The sequence below is a fragment of the Pantherophis guttatus genome, chromosome 10, assembly GCF_059756535.1.
Source record: "Pantherophis guttatus breed Tessera chromosome 10, ASM5975653v1, whole genome shotgun sequence".
Taxonomy (NCBI): domain Eukaryota; kingdom Metazoa; phylum Chordata; class Lepidosauria; order Squamata; family Colubridae; genus Pantherophis; species Pantherophis guttatus.
The window spans coordinates 15,196,921-15,216,047 of record NC_142072.1 but is presented as its reverse complement, the minus strand read 5'-3'; the positions used below and the strand labels follow the sequence as shown (position 1 = coordinate 15,216,047).

General features: G+C 43.9%; 1 protein-coding gene across 6 annotated transcripts in view; it reads left to right on the top strand.

Moving 5' to 3' along the window:
- PHACTR4 (phosphatase and actin regulator 4) overlaps nucleotides 1–18,952 on the top strand; it is an 87,017-nt gene extending 68,065 nt beyond the window's left edge. For all 6 annotated transcript variants that reach the window (XM_087876913.1, XM_087876915.1, XM_034413617.3 and 3 more), the window contains 8 exons: nucleotides 2,080–2,659; nucleotides 5,534–5,769; nucleotides 6,820–6,976; nucleotides 9,604–9,659; nucleotides 10,126–10,187; nucleotides 11,919–12,056; nucleotides 14,920–14,996; nucleotides 17,058–18,952. In XM_087876913.1, the coding sequence (XP_087733039.1) occupies nucleotides 2,080–2,659; nucleotides 5,534–5,769; nucleotides 6,820–6,976; nucleotides 9,604–9,659; nucleotides 10,126–10,187; nucleotides 11,919–12,056; nucleotides 14,920–14,996; nucleotides 17,058–17,073 (1,322 nt within the window). In that variant the 3' untranslated portion in view covers nucleotides 17,074–18,952. The remainder of the gene's footprint in view (nucleotides 1–2,079; nucleotides 2,660–5,533; nucleotides 5,770–6,819; nucleotides 6,977–9,603; nucleotides 9,660–10,125; nucleotides 10,188–11,918; nucleotides 12,057–14,919; nucleotides 14,997–17,057) is intronic.
- The last annotated feature ends 175 nt before the right edge of the window (nucleotides 18,953–19,127 follow it).

Genomic DNA, 19,127 nt, shown 5'->3' with positions numbered 1-19,127 from the left:
TTTTTTTTTTTTTTGAGGTGCAGGAGGCTGCAAGAAGCCATGAGGTGATCGGGGAAGGGAAGGGAAGCCTCCTGTGCTGGCCATGTCCACCCCCTTCACTGGGTCTTATTTTTGGCATAGGGGGTATATTAGTCCCCTCAAAAATTGGGCTAGGCCTTACTTTTTGAATAGGTTGTATTTTCGGGGAAACATAGTACTACCGGTATGTATGTCTGATCAGACATCATTTCAGAAAATTTCCCAGACTTCACTGAGGTACATGAATGTACGAATGCATTTAAAGGTGCTTAGGACTGGCTGACTAAGTTCAGAATGAACAGCATCTGCCTAAATACCGTGTTTCCCTGAAAATAAGCCCTCCCTGAAAATATTTAAACGTATGCGCAGCTGGTCCCCGCCATTTCCTCTGGTTAGGGTTAGGGAGACAGAGCTGGAAATCAGGTAAGATGGCAAGAAGAGCCCCATCTTGCTCCACGCACCTCAAAATAATAAGACCTCAACGAAAATAAGGCCAAGTGCTTATTTTGGGGGTTCAAAAAATATAAGACAGGGACTTATTTTTGGGGAAAATAAAGGACTTGTATATGACAAGTCCTTTTTTGTTTTGGCGTTCTTTTATATGGAAGGGTAAAAATAGAAGCTTTGCTTTTATCTTCAGAAAGCACCCTCTGCCCAAACTGGCATCTCTAACATCTCTGGACAACTTGTCCTGTCTAGCAAAACTGCTTCCTGTTATATTCAGGATTGATTTGCAAGGCAGGTAAAGAGACAATTTCCAAAGTGAATTTTCCTTTCTCAGGCAAGTCTGACGAGGTTTACATTTATAAGAATTGCTTTCTTGTCTGATAACTTGCAAGACTACCAAAGAGTTGGTAACCATTTGTACAAAGGCAACAAAGTGAAGGAAGAAAGAAGCTGGTTCATTGCATAAACATGCTTGGGCAGGTTGTTGTTGATGATTATTGTGTGAAGTCAGAAACCTAGCCTGTAAAATCTTGGGCAGAAATCCAGTATGTAGGTGTAAGAACAACACCTAAAATTGTTCTTCTCTTTTCAAACCTGGTTCAATTTTTCTTCAAATGTATTGTTGGGGGTACTGGACCCAAAAAAGAACAATATCACAAATCTGTTCCACAGCATTTGTGGCTTGTGCCAGCTCCACATTTAATACCTTTCTTGATATATTTCAAGTATTTGTATCTTGTCTTGGGTGTGGTGGGGGGAATAAAAGCCTCACGAGATGATTCAGTGTTGTTAATAAAACAGACTAAACTGGAAATCTTCGTTTAGGGCAAAATAATGAAACATTACATCCAGTAAAAGTGACGCGGCTCTAGTGAAATCAGGAGCGTCCAATCTTGCAACTACAAGGCTTGTGGACTTCAACTCCCAGAATTCCCCAGCCAGCTATACTATGCTAGCTTGGGGAATTCTGGGAGTTGAAGTCCACAGGTCTTAAAGCTGCCAAGGTTGGATACTCCTGAATTAAATGATGAAGGTATGCAAAGCAATTAGTTAGCAGCTGAGCTGTTAGGAGGGATTTTTTTTAAAAAACGATCTTTGTGACTTAACAACTTAACAACAACTTTATTTTATTTTTTTATTTTATTTTATTTTATTTCTATACCGCCCTTCTCCTGCGGGACTCAGGGCGGTGTACAGCCAGGATAAAACATAGCATATAAAATTTAAAAACATTTTAAAAAACAATTAAATAATTTTGGCCCGAATTTAAAACAACCCAATTAAAACCGAATCTCAATTAAAAAACTGAGAGGATGGGATCAAGCCAGCCCAGCTAGATGGAACAAGTGTGTCTTCAGGGCCCGACAAAAAGTCCGGAGGTCTGATATCGTGCGTATCTCAGGGGGCAGGTCATTCCAGAGGGCAGGTGCTGCCACAGAGAAGGCTCTCCCTGATACTTACCCCATCTCTGTGAATGGTGTATACGTGCTTAACATATTAGCTTCTCATGCGTGTTCAAGATTTACAAAGGTGTTCTGTGTTTGCAGAGCTGATCCGTCCTGTGATAAAGACTTTCATTGTCACCCGATGTAATGACTTTCTCTTTCTTTCCAGCTGAATTATCTCAGGTGATTAACAGTGGCGGCCCATTGCTGAAGCCTTCACCGCCTCTGCCTCCCAAGAGGGGCCTTCCGCTGAATGTACCGTCCTTGCTAGAATCGGCCGTTGCTCCCAAATCCCCAACCGAGAGGGTCATGTCCTCATCCTATGCTTCCTCGCTACCTCCGCACATGATCTCGACTCTCCCGCCCGCTGTTCCTTCACCTGCCCTGCCTTCTCACATTCCGTCGGAACCCCCCAGCGCTCCGTTGCCCGTCTCCCTCTACGGAGCGGAGGCTCCCTTTTCTACAGAACCACGGATGAACGGTCAACAAGAAGGTCCCTGCATGATGGATCCAACCAAGAGAGTGGCGGAGCTGGGATATGGAGAACCTCAAGGGCTTCCTCGGTTGTCCCAGGTCCCGCTGCACATCCGCATCCAGCAGGCGTTGAGTAGCCCTTTGCCAGCAACCCCGCCGGCCGAAGGCTCCCACAGGGCTCACTCGTTGCTCTTTGAGAACGACGGCACCGGCGAGGACAATGGAACAGTAGGCAGGGCCAGGTCTCTACCTGTGACTATCGAGCTGCTGAAAGTGTGAGTCACGCTTTGGTTCGCTAGTCAGAAGCCGGGTGTGGTCAGGTTGCTCCCCCCCCCTTTTTTTTGTATTTGTGGTACGGTATTTTTCCGTGTATAAGACACCGCCATGTTTCATGTGGTTTCTTGTAGTAAGCACACTACAAGCCATCGCTTTGCAGAAGCCATTTTGTAGGAGTGAGTAATACAACAAGAACAGGAAATGCATCACAGGAACAATAGAGATGAAACCTAAGAGTGGTGATGTGACACAGGAAACAACTACAATAGAGAGGAATGATAGAGCTGCATATAAGATAGAGCAGGGGTCTCCAACCTTGGCAACTTTAAGCCTGGCGGACTTCAATTCCCAGAATTCCCCAGCCCGCTTTGCGGGCTGGGGAATTCTGGGAGTTGAAGTCCTCCAAGCTTAAAGTTGCCAAGGTTGGAGACCCCTACGATAGAGGCTCATCTGGCATGCGTGGACTTCTCAGCCTCCTGTGTATTAAGACGCACCTCAATTTTTAAGTAAATATTTTAAAGAAAAAGTAGCGTGTTATACACAGGAAAATATGGTATTTCCTTTTCTTTTTTGTTAAAATTAGCGATAGGTGCAGATTTAAACCACATACAGGCAGTCAGTCCTCAACTTACAACCACAACTGAGCCCGACATTTATGTTGCTAAGTGAGAAATTTCCTAACACGAGTTTTGCCCCATTTTACGCCCCGTTTGTCAAGATGAATCACTGCAGTTCTTCATTTGTTAAGTGAACCGGAGTCATCCCCCATTGATTTTGCTCGTCAGAAGGGGACCGTGTGACTCCTGGATGCTGTGGCCACCATAAATGTGACTCTCTTGTCAAGCATCCGAAGGTAAATCAGGTGATCATGGGGATGTTGCAAAACAGTCATAAGTGTGTGTGTGGGGGGGAAATGGTCATAAGTCACTTTTTTCAGTGCCGTTGTAACTTTGAATGGTCACTAAATGAACTGTTGTAAATTGAGGACTATTTGTATAGGAGCGTTCTCAGTTGAGATCGATTCCTTTTGCTTCTTCTCTTTCACACCTCCTGAGTACACTTTGTGGAGATACTGTGTATGCTTTGTGAAAAGCCGGCATTAAGGTAATCTCCCTGAGATCAATTATACTGTCTGGAAATTATTAATGGTGTAATCCAGGGCACTAGGCCGGGGAAGGATACCTAAAAGTATTTCCAAGTGATTGATTTGTTGGCTGGGGTCATGCAATATACCCAATCCTAAACTTGGGTCAATAAAAAAAAAATTGCTATCTTCACATAATAAATATGCTGTAGCTAAACAAAGAAGGAGAGGTGTGCAACTTGCTCTCCGCCCCGAGACACTGGCCCGGCCTCGCTGCGGCCAACACCGCTGCTGTTGCCATCTCCATAGCCTGCCCGCTGCTCTCACAGCACCTTGCGCAGCACAGTTAAATTTAGCATGTTTCACAATGGGGACGATGGCGTCCCTTCCTCCTCCTGGACCCCATTACAATGTGGAGCATCGGCTGCAGCCGGGCTGGGCCAGTGTCTCGGGGCGGAGAGCAAGTTGCGCATCTCCCCGAGTGAAATGCGTCCCGAAGTGCGCACAGCACCAACAAGGGCCGGAAGAAGCACTTGTGAGATATGGCAAGTACAGGGACGAGTCTGCATCCCCCGCTGTCGCCTTTACCTTCTCAGGCCAGGCGAGGACTGACTGGGAGGGGAGGGGCCAGCCAGTGGTGGATTCAGCTGACAGGGAGCCACAGCAGGAGGACGAAAGAGGCACATGCGGCTCCAGAGCCGCAGGTTGCAGACACCCGGATTAGGTAGATAAATAGATAGATTAGATGGATAGACAGACAGACATGATAAGTGAGAAGATAGATTAGATGCTAGATAAAGAAGAGAGAAAAGAAAGGAAAAAAAAGGAAGGAAGGAAAGAAGGAAGGAAGGAAGGAAAGAAAAAGAAAGAAAGGAAGGGAGGGAGGGAGGGAGGAAAGGGAAGAAAGAAAGAGAAAGAGAGAGAAAGAAAGAAAGAAAAAGAAAGAAAAGAAAGAAAGAAAGAAAGAAAGAAAGAAAGAAAGAGAAAGAAAGAAAATCTCATTATCTTAAGTGAGAGACTTTTTCCAGGTCAGAGAGTAGACAATGGGGAGTTATCCTGATTGGGTCCTTAGCATGGGGAAGTTTTTTTTCCGGGGGTTCCCAGCACGTACATTGCTCCTGAGCCTCCAGTATTAACAGTAATGTATTTTTACTGTTTGGCTGTTCACCGCCCTGAGTCCTTTGGGAGTAGGGCGGTATATAAATTAAATTAATTAATATAATAATAATGATAATAATGATAATAATGATAATAATGATAATAATAATAATAATAATAATAATAATAATAATAATAATAATAATAATAATAATAGCTGGGAAAGGATCCTTTTCTTTCAGGAGAGAATTTAAAACAAGTAAATCTTTGGATTCTCCCGGCCAAACATTTTCCAATCTATTGCACTTCCTTATTGTTGGGATGATCGCTCCTAGAATTCAAGTCATGAATGGCTTGCTAAACAAATTCTCAAATTTATAATCCCAGATTATCTTCCTTGTGGAGGGAACTCTCCTTATCACCTTTTAATATTACACAACTGTTCATGCTTCGTGATACATTATGCTACCGTGCAGGCCACTCACTGCTCCTTTGGCTTTGCTAGGGTAGCTCTATTTGATTTCATTCATGGTCCTTCACTATTTCCAGATTGGCCCCTTGGGGGCCAGATCTGGCCCACGGGCCTTGAGTTTGACACCCCTGTTCTAGAGTTATTAATTAACATGTACACTCCTCACGATAGTAGTTGTTATTATATCATGGGAATAACTGTGTGCCTTTTATTTGTTAGTCCAGACGATGATGAAGAAGAAGAAGAAGAGGAGGAGGAAGATGGCTCAGGAGATGCCTGTCCTTCCAATCACCATGTGTACATTGGAGAGGCCCCAATGGTTGCAGTTATTCCCAGGCTGATCCTGCAAACAGTGCAGGATGAAGACGAGGGACCGAGTGATTCGGATTCCGAGGGACCCATTTTGTACAGGGAGGAAGAGGAGGAGGAGGAAGATGAAGACGAAAGCCACAACAGTAAGAGTCTCTCTCTTTCTCTCTCTCTTCCCTGCCTTTAGGATCACATTTGCTCTACTAATGTCAGAATCGCGGACTGGCTGAGAACAACAACAAAAAGTGTGATTGTAGTTGAACGTTTTTTGCCCCAAGTAATGCAACCATCAGCCTTAATTTCCTACCGCATGTCATGAATGCAGAACTGGAACAGACACTTAGTGATTTAGGCATGGTTGGATGTGGAGGTAGTCCTCGATTTACGATCATCATTGAGTCCAAAATTTCTGTCGCTAAGTGAGACTTTTGTTAAGTGAGTTTTGCCCGTTTTACAACCTTTCTTGCCACAGTTGTTAAGTGAATAGCTGCAGTTATTAACTTAATAGCATGGTTGTTAAGTGAATCTGACTTCCCCGTTACCTTTGCTTGTCAGAAGGTCCGCAAAAGGGGATCATATGACCCCGGGACACTGCAGCCGTCATAAATGTGAGTCAGTTGCCAGCCATCCGACTTTTGATCACGTGACCCTGGGGGCAATGATTGTGTGAAAAAACACAATTTTTTCAGTGCCCTTGTCACTTCAAACGGTCGCTAAATGAACTGTTGTACGTCAAGGGCTTCCTGTATAGGAGTTTCCTTTTTTTTCTACATGGTTTTCTTCTAGATCAGGGTTCAGCAACCTGTGGCTCTGGAGCCGCATGTGGCTCTTTCATCCCTCTGCTACAGCTCCCTGTCGTTGGTCGGCTCCATAATTGATAGGGCTTTCATTTAGGATAGGTAGAGGAAAAAGGATGCCGTGCTAGGAGGAGACTCTATGATGGGGGAACCGGACTTCCGGTTGGCTCCAGAATTGAAACGGGGGGCTTCCAGTTAGGGCCTTTGTGGCTCTTTGAGTGCTTAAGGTTGCCAACCCCTGTTCTAGATGTACATCATTCTTTTTTTTTTTTTTTAATCTTTTTGAAGGTTGCACATACCCAAGACTTTATGGCATTGGTCAGTTCTCTGAATTTGATCAAGGAATACATCAATCGCTTTTTATTGTCTTGTGACCATTTGTTGTCTTGTTCTCCCTAGCGGCCCTGGCCAATAAAGTCAAGAGGAAAGACACCTTGGCTATGAAATTGGGAAACATGGCTCCCCGGCAGGAATTGCCAAGAGAGAGCACCTTTCCTCGGAAGAGCAAGGAAGAGTGGAATGAAATCCGACAGCAGATTGGGACGACGCTAATCAGGTAGGATGGATTAAAGTCAGGTTAAAGCTGTTCTGACCTAGGCTTCCCCAGCAGCACGAAGCCGAGCCCTCATCCCGATAAGCCCCTTTTATTTAATTTACAGTGAATTCCTCTCCAACAAACTCTTTCCTCTCTCACAGCCTTTCAAGATAGTTCACAATTACCGACCTTTATCAGGTTTGGAGAGTGGCCAGGCCAATATCTTGCAGACGCCGCAATATGCTCCTCTTTTATTCCCCTGGGAGGGGCCCATCATCGTCCCCCTGTGGCCTTACTGCCAAGTCGACCCTTGTTCTTTAGCTGTTCCCTTTGTCTGGCAACTCTGCGCATGCGCACACTGGGAAGAGGCTCCAGCTGTTCGTCTGCCTCACTGATGTCTGACTCTGAAGGCAGCTGATAACTGGCATGCGGTCCTGGCCCCCTCTCTGCCTCTGACGCAAAGCCCTCATCAGAGCCTTCCCCAGACTCCAGGACTGGCCCATGTTCCTCCCCAACCTCCTCACTGTCCGGATCAGCTGCCAGATCCGATGGCCGCTGGCAGGCCAAAACAAAAGCAAGCATTTGGATTACTTGTAACATGTCGATAAGAGTTTGGGCATTATCCTCAAGGAGCATGGAGGGTGCCAATAGAAGAGAATATTCGTAGCTCAGGGTTGAACCGTGGGGTCCTTGATACTCTCTGAACATGGTGATTTGCTTGCAAATGTTTCATTACCCAAGTACCGATGATGATGTTACCTAGTATGGTAATGAAACGCTTGCAAGAAAACCACCGATCTCAGAGAACACCAAAGACACCACGATCATGGGTATGTTGCCATCCAGACCATATTCCCCAGTTTTAAAGGTACGCAGTCCATCTACCTGTTTAGGTCCTGGCAGTCTTATGGACAGGGTTTTCTGTTCATACGGCTGTTTTTGTTTGAGTCATGGTGGCGCAGTGGTTAGAATATACAGTATTTGCCGACTGCCAGCAGCTCAGCGGCAGTTCAATTCTCACTGGCTCAAGGTTGACTCAGCCTTCCATCCTTCTGAAGTGGGTAAAATGAGGACCCAGATTGTTGGGGACAAGATGCTGACTCTGTGAACTGCTTAGAGAAGGCTGTAAAGCACTGTGAAGCAATATATAAGTCTTAAGTGCTACTGCTGTTGCTCTGGTCTACCCGGGTAACTAAGGACATTTATCTTTAAAAAGTATTATTCATAGGCATCACAATTTCTGCAGAGCCATAAAATGTCTTTAGGGTTAGGGTAGTTCTTTTTTTTAAAATAAGGTGCATGTGCAATCAGAAGTGGAAAATGGTGTCTTAAAGATCCATCTCATCCTGGGCACCCTTTTTTTGAACTATTACCCTCTGGCAGACGGTACAGGATAATAAAGACAAGGACAAATAGGCTGAAAAACAGTTTCTATCCCAGGGCAATAACCATATTGAATTCTACGGTATAGTACAGTATTGGGTTTTCAATTTCAATTATATAGAATGTAAAGGATGTATGTTTGTGTTTTATTTTTATAGTTATAATGTACACTGAAGACGGCATTTAATTTCGTTGTACCATGTGTAAACTAAACTAAACTAAACTAATCTGGACTATGGATTGCAATGAAGAGATTTAGGGAAATTCTAAAGTTGATATTCTGTTTAATGTTGTAATCTATCTATCCATCCATCCATCCATCCATCTATTTATCTATCTATCTATCCATCTATCTATCTATCTATCTATCTATCTATCTATCTATCTATCTATCTATCTATCTATCTATCTATCTATCTATCTATCTATCTATCTATCTATTCACACACACACACAGAGAGAGAGAGAGAGAGAGAGAGAGAGAGAGAGAGAGAGAGAGAGAGAGAGAGAGAGAGAGAGAGAGAGTAGACTGGGACCAGTTGATGAATTTCCATAAGCCGGCAAGTGTTTCTTTGCCCTCCAGTTGCTCAACCATAGCAACCAGAATAAAGTACTTTCTGTTTGCTTTTCTTTCTAAATTAGGCTGTTCAATGTTTGTATGAAAGGACCATAAATTCATTTCTGCTGATGTAAGCAGATCAGACTCTTAATTTCTTAACTTGAAGGGTTCGTCCTTCGCCAGCTGTGCCTGGTAGACCACGAGGCTCCAGGGTTTTGGCTCCAACAGCTCTTGGCACAACTGGAGCCTTTCCAGCCTTTCCTTTTACAGTGTTTTGTATCTATCACAGGGGAAAAGTTTCCTTCAGGAAAATAGGATTGTGCAGCATTTTGGCTTCCAGAGCAAAAAAAACAGTTTTGGAACAGGAGGTGGGCCCATGTAGCATCTGTCCGGCAGCTCTTACGGCAACCACGCCTTTCCCAGTTATTCTGCAGCTGGGCCCTACAACCCCCATATAATCCTAGAGAAGGCTTCCCCCACATTGACTTTTCTTGTTGGAAGCCAGCTGAACTGGAAGAATAGCAAACCAGTGCTGGGTTCATGACCCTACACTTTCCAGAGCATCATTTTTTTTGCCTTCAAAGCCAAAATACTTCTTTTAAGAAGATGACGTTTCTATTATGACTGCTACTATTACGAGAGCTTGCTTTTGTGTACTTGCCTTTGCCTAAAACAATGTTTTTCTTTTAAAAAAAACACCAAAAAGGCGATTAAGCCAGAGACCAACAGCAGAAGAACTGGAGCAAAGGAACATACTCCAGCGTAAGTAACGGCAACTCAAGACTTCCTTTATACTTGTCTACCAGATAGTTGATATTCCTGTTGTACAGATACTCCTCAATTTACGACCGCATTGGAGATGGGAATTTCCATTGCTTAGCAAAGCGGTTGTTCGTTGAGCCATGCCTGATTCTTTGTGGCAGCCCCTGAGATATTGGAAGACTGCTATCATTGTCTCCCCTAGTCCTTCTTTTCATTAAACTAGGCATACCCAGTTCCTGCAACCGTTCTTTATATGTTTTAGCCTATGTATTATGAGGCCTTCTGTGTTATATCTCCTCGACACAATTTCAAATATCTCCTGTGCACAAGACTAATGGAAACCATTTGCTCAACATGTGCAAACATACAGGGTTAATAATTCTGAGGCCTTATCTAATCATAGTTCGCATGAAACTAACCTGGAAAGAGATTTCAACATCTTTTTCTTTTTCTTCTCATTTGGCAGAAAAAAATGAGGCTGACCGGCAGGCTGAGAAGAGGGAAATAAAAAGGAGGCTCACTCGGAAGGTATGAGATACTTCAGGTGTTTTTCCCATTTGCACAGCAATCTGTAGGCAGTGACCCTACAGAGAAGTTCACCACCTGCAGGATTTATTCAGTATTGATCCTGAGGTGGTCATTCAGAGATTCTGTCCAGAACAGGGGTCACCAACCTTTCGGACCTCAGGGACCACTAAATTCATAATTTTAAATCCCGCGGACCACTAATATGATCTGCCTAATGACCGGCTGGGTGGGCGTGGCTAGGTGGTCATGTAATTGGGTGGGTGTGGCCAACTCAATGTCACTCACATCACGGCCTCTACTCGCCCCTCCCCTCCCAACCACTCCTTGTCTGCCCACCTGGGCTCCTTAGGGCCCCAACAGGAAGCAGCTGTTGGAGCTAAGCAGCCACCATGAGAAAGAGTTGGCAAAACAACTGGCTCAGTTCAAATTGGATCTGACTGAGAAGGAGGCTCAGCAGAAGCACCTCACTGAGGACTACGAGCATAGGCTTTCCAAGCAGAGGGAAGACCTGCGGGAGTTCAAGGCTAGGTACTGGCACCTGGAGGCTCAGCGGGCTGAGATGGTCAGCCAGTTCCAGGCCATGACGCAGTCCCATTGGAACAAGGCCCTCCGGCTCTTCGCCACCAGCAGTGCTTCCCTCCAGCCTTCGGCCAAAGCCCCGCACCAGGAGGCTGAAGCAGACCCCAAGTTGGAATTTCTGTCCCCCTCTGCCCCGCACAAAAAGACCCCGAAGGGGGAGATTTTCTGCAGCAACACAAATGTTCATTGCACGTATCTGTCCCAGGGGCCGTAGTTTGAGGACCTCTGATTTAATGCAATATAAAAAATGCAAATAATTTTTCTGCGGACCACCAAAATTTTCTCACGGACCACCAGTGGTCCATGGACCATCAGTTGTTGACCCTTGGTCCAGAATACAGTGGTAAGAGCTTTAGACTCTGGGGGTTCAGCAGGTTATTGCCAAGTCTGCTCTAGATAAAAAGGATAGGGAAAAAAATCACACGATAAATGGTTTGACTTCATTCTGATATGCCTTATATACATGGCTGGCTGGGGAATTCTGGGAATTGAAGTACATCTTCAAGTTGCCAAGACAGAGAAGCAGTGCTTTAACCCAATGCCTGCTTTGAATTTTTTTTTGCAAAGATGGGCATGCAATTAAGTGTGAGCCCCAAATGGGTATATAAAGTACATCCCCCAAAGTCTCTCTATGTCTTTCCCTTTCTGGCTTTCACCACCTCACGTATTAGACTTTCAAAACCCTGAAATGAGGTTTTGCTCAATATATCTCCGCTTTCCTCAAACTGGTGCTCTCCAGAAGCATTCTGGAGTTTTCAAAAATCCCAACCAGTTGGTAATCCCAATATGTCTGAAGGCTGCTGGTTTGAGGAAATGAGACATGCAGAGACTTATTTTGAAAATTTAACCCTGAAGATTAAAGGAAATGGAAGTTAAGTGACACTCTTGCCTTATTATTGTAACACTGCTATTTGTACTAGTGTTAGCTAGTCACTACCATGTGAGAATGATGGGCTTGGCATACTCATGGCTTTCAAAGTCTTTGCAACTTAGTCTACCTTCCTGTGTTGCTGCTCCCCCCCCACCTCGGTGCACTGCCCAGGAAGTGTGACATTGCACAGATATCAGGGCATTGTTGCAACTCTTCTACTTGTATAGCAGAGCATTGCGTGATGACTTTAGTATATCGATTTCTCTCTCTCTGCCTTTTAGCTTAGCCAAAGGCCTACAGTGGCTGAACTGCAGGCCAGAAAGATCCTGAGGTTTCATGAATATGTGGAGGTAACCGATGCCCATGACTATGACAGGAGAGCAGACAAGCCGTGGACAAAACTCACTCCTGCTGACAAGGTAAAAAAAAGGCAAAGTTACAGTTAAAATTACAAAGTTAAAAACTCTCTGCTCAGCTTCCCTCTAGTCCTGCTTTTGCTCTGTTCACATAATTAACCCTCCAATCTGGCCAACTTGGTTATTGAATCATTAATTGTTAAAACCTAGAGGCTGCCCAACTCCAAACAACACAGGGAAGTTTAAAGTTAAAAAATAAGAAGCACACACATCACCACATGACTGTAATAACAAACCTCCAGATATAGAGGCTCAGTGCCCACACTACTCCCAGGCCTGGGAGAAGACCCCAGTCTTCAAAGATGTTTGGCATGTCATCATGGGGAGCCATATAGATTTTGGGGAGGATGGTGTTCCAGACGGCAAGTGCTAAAATAAGGAAGGGGTGCTCCCTGGGTCCTGCTAGGTGGCATGGCTTACTCGAAGGAACCCAGAGCACATCTGCTCTACCTGATATCACTGCGGCGCCAAAACTATCAGAGATAGGTGGTCCATTAAATCGCCAGGCCTTTATAGGAGATAGGCAGCACCTTGAATGCAGAAGCAATTTTAATTAATAGCAATAGCACTTAGACTTATATACCGCTTTCCAGTGCTTTCCAGCCCTCTCTAAGCCGTTTAGAGAGTCAGCCTATTGTCCCCAACAATCTGGGTCCTCATTTTACCCACCTTGGAAGGATGGAAGGCTGAGTCAACCTCAAGCCAGTCAAGATTGAACTCCTGGCAATGGGCAGAGTTAGCCTGCAATGCTGCATTCTAACCACTGTGCCACCATAGCTCTTTATATCGTTATAGCAATAGCAATAAGACTTATATACCCCTTCACAGTGCTGTGCAGCCCCCTGTAAGCAGTTTAAAGAGTCAGCGTATTGCCCCCAACAATCTGGGTCCTCATTTTACCCACCTCGGAAGGATGGAAGGCTGAGTCAACCTTGAATCAACCTTAATACATGTTCTAGGTTTATACAACTTATTGACCCTTTCCCTTCTTCTTATCCTTATCCTTATCGTCATCCTTATCCCCCACCCTCATTCCCCACCCCATTATCCTGTCCTGTCCTTTTTCCTTTCTCTTCCCTATTTGCTTCTTTATACTCCCCCCACCCATTAATTTACTTCCCTTACTTTTCCCTTTCAAAATCCGTATTGTTTTTATTCTTTTAAAAAAATGTCTTTAATAAAAATTAAATGTCCCCTTCCAAATTCCCTGATTTTTCCAAAACAAGCTGGGCCTAATTAACACTCAGACCCAACCCCAAAACATGTTGGATTTTCATTTAACCTAGCTTGCTGTATATTAACAGCTATTAGGTGTGTAAGTGAATTAGTTATACTTCTTTTGTGAACACCTGGCTGAGCCTTGCTCCACTACCACTTTTCTTCTCAGCTGTATTTTTTTTTTTTAAATTCCCAGGACGGTTTTCAAGACTGGACCTATTTTTAACAGCCTTTGATGCAATCCTGTAATCCTTTGCTCTAATGAAGCCAAGGGATGCATCAGAGAAAAAAGTCGTAACTTTTCTATCACTGGGGTGCACTGAGGGAGCTCAACCAATCTCATTGTACATATGTTATGCACTGACAATAAAGATTTGAATTGAAGCATTTATACTGGGATGGAAAATCTGAGTCTTCCCAAACATTTATAAATGTATAACTAGCCACAACACCGGTGAGTGTAGCCAAGTGACAAAGGTTTGGAACTTAGTGTTCAGGCAGCAATATTTGGAGGACCCAAACTTGTTTATTGTTAATGTACATCTGTGTTGCTACGTTAATATTAATAGCTGGGCTAAATAAAGATATTTATCCATTTGCTCATCTCGGCTGAGTATCAAGATCCCTTCTCCCCACCCGTTTCCTTTCTTGCCGCATCTCATGACCTTCCCAACCAGATAACCTCCCACTCCTGCAGACTGATACTTCCTGAGCTAGACCCAAAATGGGGAACTGCCTGCTATCCTGACCATAAAAAACTGTCTGTATGTACAGTATGCAGGGGAGGGTGTCTGTGGTGTGTACACATAGATACATTCATGTACGGGTAGTTCAGAGGTGGGTTTCAGCAGGTTCTGACCAGTTCTGGAGAACCGGTAGCAGAAATTTTGAGTAGTTCGGAGAACCTGTAGTAAAAATTCTGACTGGCCCCGACCCCATCTATTCTCTGCCTCCCAAGTCCCAGCTGATCAGGAGGAAATGGGGATTTTGCAGTAACCTTCCCCTGGATTGGGGAGGGAATGGAGATTTTACAGTATCCTTCCCCTGGAGTGGGGTGGGAATGGAGATTTTACAGTATCCTTCCCCTGCCACGTCCACCAAGCCACGCCCACAGAACCGGTAGTAAAAAAATTTGAAACCCACCACTGGGGTAGTCCTCGATGTACGTCCACAATTGAGCCCAAAATTTCTCTTGCTTAAGCGAGACAGTTGTTGAGTTTTGCCCCATTGTACTTACTCATTTCTTGCCATAGTTGTTAAGTGAATCACTGCAGTTGGGCCGTGGTGGCGCAGTGGTTAGAAAGCAGTACTTGCAGTCTATTTCTGCTGACTGCCGGCTGCCTGCAAATTTGGCAGTTCAAATCTCACCAGGCTCAAGGTTGACTCAGCCTTTCCATCCTTCCGAGGTGGGTAAAATGAGGACCCAGATTGTTGGGGGCAAGAGGCTGACTCCGTAAACCGCGTAGAGAGGGCTGTGAAGCAGTATGTAAGTCTACATGCTATTGCTATTGTTAAGTTGGTCACAAGGATGTTAAGTGAATCTGGTTTCCCCATTGATTTTGCTGGTTGTGACGGTGGACTGTTTTGAGAGTGTCCAACGGCCATTGAACCCCAGGAACTGATGGGATTTCTCTGCCCTTTTATATAGGCTGCCATTCGGAAGGAGCTGAACGAATTCAAGAGCTCGGAGATGGAAGTGCACGAAGAGAGCAAGCAGTTCACTCGGTAGGTTAAAAGGCGGTTGCTCAGGTGGACTCTCTGACCATTGCAGGAGGGTCAGGTTCACGGCACACCATGTGCAGAATTTAGCTTCTGACCTGCTGTAGCTCCTTTATATTTGGAATAAGTTGTACTGCAAGCTGAACTATGGTCATGCCAGAGAGGGTAGCTGTAATCAGCACAACCTAGTTTTTGCAGATTTACTTGGAAGCAAGCCTGGAAGAGTCTTTTAAACTTCAGTTTTTTGACATGGGCATTTTGTGGAGAGCCAGCGCCACCTAGCATTGAGAACATCTCCTCTTATGGGACGCATAAACCATGTAGAAGTTGATCTGAACGTTCCCACTTCCAAATCTGGACTGACGTGTCTCAATTTCATTGACCGCCACATCAGGGTTGTGTTTGACTTTGGGGGGGCCAAGGTGGGTGTGGCCAGCGACATCACTTGTGTTGGGGGCGGCTGTGGGGGCCTGAGTGCTCTGCCAGTGAAAACAGGCTCCCGAGCTCTGTTTCCGGCTACGACAGCCTCCTGTATTTATTTATTTATTTATATATTTATTTATTAGTCGCATTTTTATGCTGCCCAACTCCCGAGGGACTCTGGGCGGCTAACAACAAAGAATAAAACAATGCGAACAATATCCCATACAAAAGTTTAAAAAGAAAACATTAAAAGCCATACACTCCAATTCGTGGCCGGGTCTTGCAAGATCACCGTAGCGAGATCAACGGCCCCAGGCCTGCCGGAAGAGCCAGGTCTTCACCGTTTTCTGGAAGGCCAGTAGGGTGGGGGCAGTCCGGACCTCAGGGGGTAATTGGTTCCAGAGAGCCGGGGCAGCCACAGAGAAGGCCCTCCCCTGTGGGCCCGCCAGCCGACATTGTTTAGCTGACGGGACCCGGAGGAGACCGACTCTGTGGGATCTTACCGGTCGTTGGGAGCTATGCAGTAGAAGGCACTGTACACTTTGGGTCATTTATAAAAACAATAAAGTCGGGTTAAAAACAGCTAAAGAAAACCCCTCTAGAAATTTTGTAATCACACCTGGGATTGGCAAAGAAGCAAATATACAATAGTGGCCAAAATTGTGGAAGCCTTTTGGGAAAAGTGTATTTTCTAAAACTAGCTAATAACACCACTTTTTTTTTTTTGGAGTAGCTGTAGTACCATAAAATTATATATCAATGGGAAGATTATTTAATCAAGAATGTAATACAGTAACTTTTATGAAGGATTTGCTATTGCTGTAGAATAGCAGTTATAAAGAAGAAAAGTAGAAAAAATGAGATATACAAAAATTATCACCATAGAAAAAATGAGATATACAAAAATTATCACCATGTCAGTTAATACTTAGTTGGGTAACCTTTAGCATGAATTACAACCTTACAACATCTTCCCATGGAGTTAACCAAGCCTTTTAGTTCTGCAACTGTTATCATGTGAAACCAAGATTGAATGATGGCTTCTATTAACTGGGTTTTATTGCTGGGTCGCTTCTGACTAACAAGTTTCTTTAGTCGGCTCTATAGATTTTCAATTGGGTTAAGGTCTGGGCTATTCCCAGGCCATTCCAGCAGTGGAATAGGATTATCTTGAAAGTCCAAAAAAACAAGTGGTGCTTTTAACCATCAAACTTCAAAAATACACTTTTCCCAAAAGGTTTTGGCCACTACTGTATGCTCAGATGGCTCCATTGCTAGGTGCTCATTCTTATCCACCTTTTGCCTAGAGTGGATACATTTGTTTTTAAGATTTTTATTTTAATCTGGATTTTATCTTTTTATATTGCCTGTTTTTCTATGTGTTGTTAAGTGATTGTTGTAGCAGGGTCACTTTTTGTAAGATGTATGGCTATATAAATTAGGTAGGTAGGTAGGTAGGTAGGTAAGTAGATAGGTAGGTAGGTAGGTAAGTAAGTAGATAGATAGATAGATAGATAGATAGATAGATAGATAGATAGATAGATAGATAGATAGATAGATAGATAGAGATGGGTGGGTGGGGGATGGATGGATGGATGGATGGACGGATAAATGTTATATGATTTTTTAATACTTGTCTTGCAGATATCATCGGCCTTGAGGTGTTTTTTTTTTTAAAAAAAGAAAAACAGCAAGAAGCATGATCAGTCACTGGAAGAGAAGCGAACTTGCTGTGTTTGTCATTTCCTGTCTCACAAATTGAAGAGGAATCTTGAGGCTTGTTTGAGATTAGCCTTCATTCACATATCCAGAGGAAAAGTTTCTCTTCGCCAGGAAATGGGCCAGGGACGGGAACGCCCTTGTCCCAAAGTTAGCATTTCATTGAAAGGAAATTTGTCACAAGTGCCACGAGATCACACGGCGGGGCACGTCACGATCGAAAGCATTATACCTCAGATATACGGCAATACAAACGGATGATGCCCCTTTGGCTCCTTATCTTCTGCCTGATTCTGAACCGTTTCATGTTCCGGTTTCAACGAAAAGCGAGACTATCAGAGCAGACTTTGGAGCTGTGGAATGAGAAGTGTGCACGTACCTATATTATGCTGTACCCAGAAGAAACTTTAACTGACACATTACTGGAGATTTGGGAAAGGTGCTTATGGGCTTCTTCTTCTTCTTCTTCTTTTTTTTTTTGGGAGTTATTAATTTGCAGAATCACTACTGACCAATCATATGTTGTCTAGCGGAAGAATTTTTGAGCTCTAACATGGCACATGCTGCATTTTGGGGGGGGGGAAGGGGGGAAAACGTAACATAAAAACAAAACAAAACAACGGACAGCAAGAAGTTCCCTTCGACAGACAAATTTGCTATAAAGCTAAGAGACCGAATTTTCTGTGGGGAGGGGGATGCACCTTTAGGCCTGTTTAACAGGACACTGCAAAGCCTGAAATGAGTTGCCTTGAAGAAGCAGATGACGTGGAATATACTGTATTTTTTAACAAATTGTGACTTTTTTTTTTTTTTAAAAAAAGCAACTTCCTGAAATTAATGTGGAGCTTGCCTTTTTCTTAGATTTGTAGCAAAAACGTACTGAAATGTAAATGATTCGCAAAGGGCTTAAACCCAACTTTTAAGGAAAGGAAAGGAAAGATGGCATGGCATTAAGTAGATTTTGATGGAATGGTTCTGAACGTTGTATCACTGGCCACATCCGGGATGCGTGTCCTATGACGTTGGAGTGAAGAGTTGGGGGGGGGGGGAAATGCAAAAACAGGAATTTGGACATGTATTAGATGTTGGTTCTGTATCTGAGCATCGGTTTGGTGGCACATCTCTTCACACATCTGTAAAAGGTCACACGTGTAGAAGCTTATAGAGATGCATGTAGACCAGAGGCTGATATTGCTGTGCTTCCTCAAATCCAGAAGAACTCTTTTTTTTTTGCTGCTACTTTTGCAACTACACACCATTTTTTGGAGAAGGATGACCCAGACAAAAGAGGGCAGGATTCAGATATCTTAAAAACATTGCGCAGGAGACGGAATCTGTGCAGTCAATTGGGTCCAATCTTCTTGAATAAACCCCCTTCTGACTGATTTCAGTGGCGATTAAGGGCAGCCCACAGCTTAGGCTGGATCCAGCCTCTTCTTATCTTTTCACAAGGATAAGATAAGCTTATGCATATTGGAGTTCTTTCTCTCCAAGAAATGGTCCTCCTAATGGGTGAGTCTGGGGGGAATGCAAGGCATGGCAAACTTGCCTTCAACGCCCCCTACTTTCATTCCAGCCGATGCCAGTTGCCTTTCTGGTGTTCCTGTGAAGGGAGGGGAATGTGGCCTTGTCTTTATAAGGAGCCATTTTTCTTACAATGCAAGGAGAAAAGCTTTTGGTGTGGATTGTGGGATAAGTGCCAGTGTACTCTTCATCGGAGCAATTTTTTTTCATGATGTATAAAATCTCTATTAAGGAAATCATTGTGTTGTCTTCCTATCAACAAGATTGTATGAAATAAATTTTTTTTAGGAAAAAAACCCTTCTCCTTTTCATTCTGTTTCTTCTTCACCACCATAATGCATATGAATATTTTTTTTAATGAATAACATCAGGGGTGTTTGCAGAGTGAAAGTGATTGAGTATCTGCAGGAAATGGGAATGTGCATATTTTAATAACTTCTATTGACATGCTCGCAATCTCCGTTTCAATAT